This window comes from Lepidochelys kempii, chromosome 6, assembly GCF_965140265.1.
Source record: "Lepidochelys kempii isolate rLepKem1 chromosome 6, rLepKem1.hap2, whole genome shotgun sequence".
Lineage (NCBI taxonomy): Eukaryota > Metazoa > Chordata > Testudines > Cheloniidae > Lepidochelys > Lepidochelys kempii.
The window spans coordinates 4,727,980-4,736,921 of NC_133261.1; the positions used below are offsets into that span (position 1 = coordinate 4,727,980).

The following is an 8,942-nucleotide window of genomic DNA, read 5'->3' on the forward strand; positions in this document are numbered from 1 at the left end:
TCTCTATTCATTGGGACTTGGAACCCATGACCCTTGCCTAGTGAGTGCTGCTTAGTTGATGGCGAGTCCCCCCATCATAACAAAAGGCCAAGTAAAGTTCCACTGTCCTTGATTCACATAATCAGGATAATAACAGTTTATTCCTGCCCCAATAACAGAGAAACTGGGGCTCCTACAGCAGCCAGAGTGACCATCTAGGCAGGGTGGGTGTGCCTATGCAAATGAGATCAGCCCCTGAAGTTCTTTTCCACAACCCACCATGACTCGCCACCAGATGTCGGGGTAGAGCTCATCCTGACTCTGCTTACAAACTAAATCCATTGAGCAACTTGAGGCTGTCACACGGGATTCCAGCGATGGTTACACCAAGGCCAAATACAGAGGAACAATAACCTCTCTGCTCCAACTCACGATTCCCCTGTTTATCCATCATGCCCTGCCATTGTTGCCTTCAAGGGCTGGGCCCTGTGTCTGAAACCAGTGACATCAAACAGCCTTGTCAGAACACAGGTGTGACGCATAGGCGCCGACTCCGTGGGTGCGCCACGGAAAAAAATTAGCAGGTGCTTAGTGCCCACCAGCAGCCAGCTCCCTCCCTTCCCCCCAGCACCTCCTGTCCGCCAGTGGCCCCACCGATCAACTCCTCCCGCTCCCTCCCAGCGCTTCCCAGCCGCTGTGATCAGCTGTTTCGCAGTGTGCAGGAGGTGCTAGGTGGGAGGGGGAGAAGCGGGGCTGGGGCATGCTCAGGGGAGGGGGCGGAACTGGGTAGGAAGAGGCGAGGTGGGGGCTTGGGAGAAGGGCTAGGGCGGGGCATGGGGCAGGGCAGGAGTGGGAAGAGGCGGGGCAGGGACTTGGGGGGAAGGGGTCGGCTGGGGGTGGGGACAGGACCTGGGGTGGAGCGGGAGGTCGAGCACCCCTGGGGCCCGGAGGAAGCCGGCACCTGTGGTGTCACTGATCCACGGGCCCGGTGCTCTCGCACGGCTCTGGAACAGTCCCTGGGAGGAGCCCTTCACGTGTCAGCCCCCTTCGGGTCACGCTCTCTCACTAGGGTGAGCCCCCCTGCAACACACCGTGAGCTCCCTGCAGCAAGTCTGCCTGAGTTGGACAGCTGAGAGAGACTTGAACCCCCAAATGGAGCAATGCAGTGACCCCCACCGTCAGCAGCTGCAGTGACTTGCAGCCAACACTGTAAAAGCAGCAGGGTTTATTAGATGCCTGGAGCACAGCATAGAAGCTCCGTGGTTAGCACAGGGAGCAGAAAGTTACAGCACGGTCCATCTTGATGAGCACAGAGCTCTCTGACCCCTCTTTTGTCCCAGTTCAGGAGACCCTCCTGCTTCCGGCAGCCCACACTTAACAACTCCCCGCCGGGTCTCTCCTCAATCCTTTGTTTAGCCCTCAGTCTCCAGAGCCGGCTGCCCCCTCCTTCTGCAGTGAGTCTGCGCCCCAGCGCCCAGCACAAAAAGACCCTGGAGACTGTTGTGCTCTCTCCCCACAGGGCCGGGTGGGCACATTGGCTGGATGCCAAGTGTAGGCCAGGCAGATCTCCTTGAGGGGACACGGAGGCAGGGCTGATTGGCAAAGGGTTGGGTGGGTGTGACTGGGGGCAGCTCTCCTTGGCGTTGCCAGAGCTGGGCACACACAGAGAGATTAATTCCCTGCGCTACCTACTGGCACATGCGAAACATGCAACCTTCATGATATTCTTTTCAATGAAAACAAATCTCCACATGTTCGGTGTTTAAATCTGGTGATTTGTGGGGTACAGATCCTAGCTTTTAACAAGAACGACCTTATGTTTCTGTAAAAAGCAGACCCTTTGATGTGGACAGTGACAGGTTTTTTTCCCAGGCAGCTAAAACAAATAAAATACATTTCACGACAGCTGAGGCCAGAAGGGGCCATGCAGACCATCCAGCGAGACCTTCTGCAGAGCACAGGCAGTTTAGTGAGACCCCTTCCTGTGATTCGGGGGGCAGAAGGTCCCTGTGAATAAGGGTGGGGGGCATAGGATGGGGAGTAAGGAGAGCTACAGAGATTGGGGTGGGGGGCAGCCATTTCCAGGCTGGGAAGAGGCATCATAACAGGTCCCAGCTGGCTGGAGCCCGGTGTTCCCCTCTCCCCACACCGAGCCCACTGACCGAGTAACTGTGGCTCTAACCAGAATGAGCTGGGGTGCCTCCCTTGGATCCATGCCACTCCCCTCGGGGCCTGTGCCCCATCTTTTTAACCAGTGATATTGACGGACGGATCCATCCGTTTTCCACCGTGTCGCCCTCTAGTGGCTGTGGTTCCCTGAGAGAGGCTAAAAGGCAGCTGAAAAGAGCTTTTCCGTTAGCTCAGCAAGCAGGAGGCTGCGTGAAAGCCCACACTCCCACTCCTGGTTCCCCCGGGTAGGCACACAGTTTAGCTCAGCTGGGAGAGGCTTGTGTGTCTTGGGTGTCTGAGGGTGGTCCTCAGCCTCGCTCCCACATGGGTCTGTCGAAAATTCAGCTCAGCTGGGAGAATGTTTAGTGCTGATCAACCAAGATTCCCCCCATTCATCTGACTGTAAGGTCTGGCTTCCCTCCTGTGCTGGGTGCTGCACGCACACAGCGTGAGAGACATTGCCGGGCACAAGACAGCGAAAGGGGAAACTGAGGCACAGAGCGTGGGCGTGATTTTCCCAAGGTCATGCAGCAGGAACCCGAAATAGAATGCAGGTCTTGGGAATCCCAGTCCGTTGGTCCACATGCGGCTAGAGGGGCTGGGACAAAGACCCCAGACAGATTAGAACTGCAGATGGGCAGCACAGAGCCTGAACAGACATAAATGCAGTCGATGCTTATAACTGGGCCGAATTTAGGTGGATTTTCACGGGAATGGCAAAAGCCACAAGGGCCACCTCACCTCCCTTTCTCCAAGCCCCTGCTCCAAAGCGTGGGGGCGTTAGCGCTTTTCAATCAACCAGCTGTATGTTTATTATTTTTTGACATGGACTAAACAGCGTAAGAACAGAAGAACCGCCAGACTGGGTCAGACCCATGGTGCCTCTCGCCCAGTGTCCTGTCTTCCAGCAGTGGCCAATGCCAGATTCTTCAGAGGGAATGAACAGAACAGGGCAATTATCAAGTGATCCATCCCCCGTCGTCCAGTCCCAGCGTCGGGCAGTCAGAGGCTAAGGGACACCCAGAGCATGGGGCTGCATCCTTGACCATCTTGGCTAATAGCCATGGATGGACTTATCCTCCATAGAATCATAATGTAGCAAGGGGGCATGGCTTCCCTCCAAGACTGACAGGGAGGAACCACCATCTTCTCCTGAGTGAGCAGAGCCAGGAAGGCCACCCCCGCCCTGCCGGAAGCATGGGGGTGGGGCAAGAAGTACAAAAGTCAGGCCCTGCAGCTCATTTGGGCTGGAGCTCCTGAGGGAGACAGATACTTCTCCCCCGCGGCTGTCGGAGGTCACTGAGGAGGATCTCTGTTGCACTGAGGACTCGCCCGAGCTTCCAGAGCTGCCAGCCACTCCAGACACCAAGGAGCTGCTGGGACTACTGTTGGCTGGATATCCCAGTGAAATGGAGGATGGCCCCGGGATCCAAGTACACCCCAAGGGGAAGGGAGGAAGTAGCCCAGCAACAGCTGACTGTAGTCCAGCTGCGTTGCTGCCTGATCCCAGGTCAGCGTATTGTGGCTGGATTCCCTACTGACCCCATAGTGGAACACTCCCCCACTGTCAGGGCCCAGGGCTGGGACCCGGTGGAGTAGGGTGGGCCCAAGTCCCCGTAACCCCCTGCTGGCAATCCTACCCCTGGGGTGGCTGCCTGCCCACCTTAAGCCAGGAGGCCTGCATTTATCTGCTGCCTGCCAGAGTCAAGACGTCAAAACTCCTAGACTGATTACTGCTCTGCCCTGCCTGAGGGCCAGAGACCTTAGACATTTTGGTGCCCTGCCTTGCCCGGGGGCCTGGGCTCCCAGATTATTGACTGCTCTGTCCTGCTTGAGGGCCAGAGCCCTAGACTGTTTGGGGCTCCCCCTGCCTGAGGGATTGAGTCCCAGAGACTGATTACTGCCCAGCCCAGCTCAGAGGGCTTGAGTGCCAGAGAAAGCTAATTTCTCCTTTTTCACACTGCCTTTCTAGCAACGGGACAGTGAGGGGGGCCTTTCTCCAAGACTGGCAGGGAGAAACAGCCATGGACTCTTACACATCATGGAATCATAGGACTGGAAGGGACCTCGAGAGTTCATCTAGTCTAGGCCCCTGCACTCAAGGCAGGATTAAGTATTACCTAGACCATCCCTGACAGGTGTTTGTCCAACCTGCTCTTAAAAATCCCCAGGGATGGAGATTCCACAACCTCCCTAGGCAATTTATTCCAGTGCTTAACTATCCTGACAGGAAGTTTTTCCTAATGTCCAACCAAAACAGCCCTTGCTGCAATTTAAGCCCATTGCTTCTTGTCCTGTCCTCAGAGGTTAAGAAGAACAGTTTTTCTCCCTCCTCCTTGTAACAACCGTTTATGTACTTGAAAACTGTTATCATGTCCCCTCTGTCTTCTCTTTTCCAGACTAAACAAACCCATTTTTTTTCAATCTTCCCTGATAGGTCATGTTCTCTAGACCTTTAATAATTTTTGTTGCTCTTCTCTGGACTTTCTCCAATTTGTCCACATCTTTTCTGAAATGTGGTGCCCAGAACTGAACACAATACTCCATCTGAGGCCCAATCTGCACAGAGTACAGTGGAAGAATTACTTCTTGTGTCTTGCTTACAACACTCCTGCTAATATAACCAAGAATGATGTTCATATTTTTTGCAAAAGTATTACGCAATTGACTTATATTTATCTTGTGATCCACTATGACCCCCAGATCCCTTTCTGTAGTACTCCTTCCAAGGCAGTAATTTCCCAATTTGTATGCGTACAACTGATTGTTCCTTCTTAAGTGGAGTAATTTGCATAAGTCCTTACTGAATTTCGTCCTATTTACTTTAGACCATTTCTTCCATTTGTGGAGATAATTTTGAATTTTAATCCTATCCTCCAAAGCACTTGCAACCCCTCCCAGCTTGGTATCATCCGCAAGCTTTATAAATGTACTCTGTATGCCATTATCTAAATCACTGATGAAGATATTGAACAGAACCAGACCCAGAACTGATCCCTGCGGGACCCCACTCATTATTCCCTTCCAGCATGACTGTGAACCACTGATAACTACACTCTGGGAACTGTTTTCCAACCAGTTTTTCACCCACCTTATAGTTGTTCCATCTAGGCTGTATATCCCTAGTTTGTTTATGAGAAGGTAATGTGAGACAATATCAAAAGCCTTACTAAAGTCAAGATATACCACATCTACTTCTTCCCCACTATCCACAAGGCTTGTTACCCTGTCAAAGGAAGCTATCAGGTTTGTTTGACATGATCTGTTCTTGACAAATCCATGCTGACTGTTACTTATCACCTTATTATCTTCTAGGTGTCTGCAAATTGATTTTTTAATTATTTGCTCCATTATCTTTCTGGGTACTGAAGTTAAGATGACTGGTCTGTAATTCCCAGGGTTGTGCTTATTTCCCTTTTTTATAGATTGGCACTACATTTGCCCTTTTCCAGTCCATGAACTTATCTAATTATTTTCTGAATCCAGTTATACTTTTGAGCTTCACAACATCCCCTGGCAAGGAGTTCCATAGTTTGACTGTGTGTTTTGCGAAGAAATACTTCCTTATGTTTATTTTAAACCTGCTGCCTTTTCATTTCATCAGCTGACCCCTGGCTCTTGTGTTATGTGAAGGAGTAAATAACACTTCCCCATTCACTTTCTCTACACCATTCATGATTTTATAGACCTTGATCATATCCCCCCTTCATTGTTTCTTTTCTAAGCTGAATAGTCCCAGTCTTTTAAAACTCTCCTCAGATGGAAGCTGTTCCATCCCCCTAATAATTTTTGTTGCCCTTCTCTATATCTTTTCCAATTCTAACGTATCTTTTTTGAAATGAGGTGACCAGAACTGCATGCAATGTTCAAGGTGCCGGTTTACCATGTATTTATATCATGATATTATGATATTTTCTTTCTTATTATCGCTCTCTTTCTGAATGGTTCCTAACATTCTGTTAGCCTTTTTGACTACCACTGCACATTGAGCGGATGTTCTCAGAAAATTTTCCACGATGACATCAAGATCTTTCTTGGGTGGTGATAGCTAATTTAGATCTCATCATTTTGTATGCACAGCTGGGATTATGTTTTCTATTGTGCATTACTTTGCACTTATCTACATTAAATTTCATCTGCCATTTTGTTGTCCAATCACACAGTTTAGTGAGATCCTGTGACACTTTGTACCTCATAGCAGCACCCCCCTGCACATTCATCAGTGTCATATAATTAGGATATGTTTCCTACAAAGGATGCCTTGTCAGGTATCATTTTAAAAGTTTTGATCTGTTGAACATTAATATCCTGTTGGATTGTATGTGCTATTATTGTATGGAAAGTTATGAAGTTTTGACTACGCATGTGTTGCTAAAATATATTGTGAGGTTGGGAACACCCACAACCAGAGTAGCCAAACATGCTGATGGCCAGGAAATACCTTGTGTGGGAAGATACAGGTACAGCGATTTCTGTGGTTAAGCAGAGTATAATTCAAGAAGGTGACATATTGCCAGGACGGATGGAAGAGCTTTTATTAGCAGGAGGTTTCAGGTTTCTCTTTTTCCTTTGGCCAAATTACACATAGAAACGGAGGGTTTAGAAAATTAATTGAAGGTGGGGGTAGTTGAAGATAACCCCATTAATTGGAGAAGCCGAAAGGTTAACCATGGTGCACAGATACAAAAAGATGTTTTCTAGAAACTCAGAGGAGGCCTGCTTGCTAGATCACGAGACAGATCCACAAAGTGTTAAAATGTACACCGAACTTTGCAAAAGCACCTGTGGGAAACAATGTTTAGCAACACTTGGGAGCTATGTGGTCAAAACCTGAAGAGCACCTTCAGGTTTGGGGGAGGAATAATGGAAAGACAGCTTCATAATTTGCACAGGGGCAACGGCACTTGCTGCAAGAAAAGATAATATAGACAGCAGTGAGGAGGGTCATGATTAGTAGGAGGCCTTTTAGGATTTGATGTCCGAGCGAGCCCAAGCGTCTTGTAAGCCAGGACCACAAATCCCAATCTGAAATTGTCTTCTCCTCTGCTATGCCATGGAACAGTTTTACCTTCTGTTGGATGGTATGTATATCACTTACTACCTGTTGGCTTTTATCCATGTAGGTACAGCAGGTGGAGTTCACCAAGACACAGACACCTCCCTGACTGGCCAGGAGTAGATCTAAGGCCATGGGATTCTGCAGGGAAATTCAGGAAATGCTACGGATTTCAGTCTGCAAATTGGTAATAGCATCCACTGTCATATTCCCCATTAGTTCCATAGTGGCAGAAATGTTGACAACGGCCTTTTCCAATTCACTGACTCCCAGCCAAGGGATTAGCACCCTGATATCTTGGTGGAATTTAGTAGGGTGTAGGATCAAGGGGTTAGGGGAACTGCGCCTTACCCGGTGTAGGCCCAGGTTGTGGGTTTGAGTGTGGTAAAGGTGGTCCCTTTTTCAAACCCTGGAAAAAGGTACCTGAGGGTGTACATCCCTTTCCAGTCCCAGGGCAGAGTTTTGTATGCCCACTTCCCGCAGAGCCAAAACAGACCATGAATGAGCTTGGTCCCTTCATTACACTTAGAACGGAAGGAATCGGTCATGTTCTGACCTGTTTTGTTATGCCTACACCATTTGGATAAAAATAAAAGATAGGAGGGGGCAGAGGTCAAAGCCAGGGTGGAGTTTGGGGTGCAAGCTGGGGTATTTTGGGGAAAGAATACTCCCAAGTCTTGCATAGTCCACTTTCCCGGGAAACATAATCCAGCCTCCACTTACTGTTATTATGTGCAGAGCAGTTGGAGGCCGTAACATTGTTCCCTAGTAGTTGGCTGTGATTGCTGTTAGGGAAATAGGTAAGCGTATGTTGACAGTGTGGGTATGATTCTACATAATGTCCCTTTGAAGTATCTGCATAGATAAAATTAGAGCAGAGTGGGGCAAAAAGCCAGGGGCAATAACTTATGCGTTTAATGAATAGTAGGGACCCGGGGGCCCTTTTTCCCTGATCCTTTTCTTGTATAGACATGTAACCAGCTTGTTCGGTCATTCCCCATTCAGATATATCTGCAGGCAGCCCTACCACTGGGATTCCCTGTGCCTGGTGTTCTGGCATATGTGAACAGATCCAGCAATTTGTTAGATTGGCAGCCCGAGCCACTTGTTGGCTGAGATTGAGGTAGAGGTTTTTATCCCAGCCTCCTTGTAAACCTTTTGTTCCTCCCCGGACAGATAGGGCAACTTCTATTCTTACCTGGGGGTCTTAGGGGAGGGGTGGCAGGGGTGTTAGCGATGTCGTGTGCCCAAAAGAACATAATGGTGTCACGCAAGTTTAGCAATCACAGCAATAAGATGGTTACACACATGAACCAGATAGAAGGCATAAGCCACTTGTGCACTATGGCCCATTCTTTCATTCTGGCAGCTGGCTCAGTCATGGTCGAAAGGAGCCAGTGGGTGCTAAGTTGACCACTGGGCTTGGAAGGCATTATTATGGCCTTATGTTCCCTGTGCTCCTTTACCAGCGGGCCAGATTTTCAACTGGCTGTGAAGGCAGTTCACGGGAGGTTAGAGGTTAATTGTTTGAGAACCGAGGACCTTGCTGTTGGAAGCGAGGTGCTATTTCTTCCTCCATAGGCAATGCCGAGGCTCCTCTGGGCAGTGTTCTGAGGTTGGGCTCTCGGTTGCCGGCCGAGGGTTTGCAGTGTCTGGGCCCAAAGGAGGGGAAGTTTTCTTGCAGTCGGAGGTGTGGATCCAACTGGTGAGTCCCTGGCATTTGACCGCAGTATGGGTG

The 8,942-nt window shown here is 49.5% G+C and overlaps 1 protein-coding gene across 2 annotated transcripts in view; it reads left to right on the forward strand.

The window, feature by feature from the left end:
- The first annotated feature begins 3,464 nt into the window (after positions 1-3,464).
- Positions 3,465-8,942, forward strand: part of LOC140912355 (integrin alpha-D-like) — a 33,140-nt gene continuing 27,662 nt past the window's right edge. The window contains exons 1-2 of one of the 2 annotated variants that reach the window (XM_073346615.1): positions 3,465-3,658; positions 7,272-7,391. In XM_073346615.1, coding sequence (XP_073202716.1) covers positions 7,338-7,391 — 54 coding nt within the window. In that variant the 5' untranslated portion in view covers positions 3,465-3,658; positions 7,272-7,337. The remainder of the gene's footprint in view (positions 3,659-7,271; positions 7,392-8,942) is intronic. The other variant, XM_073346614.1, reaches the window with a different exon arrangement.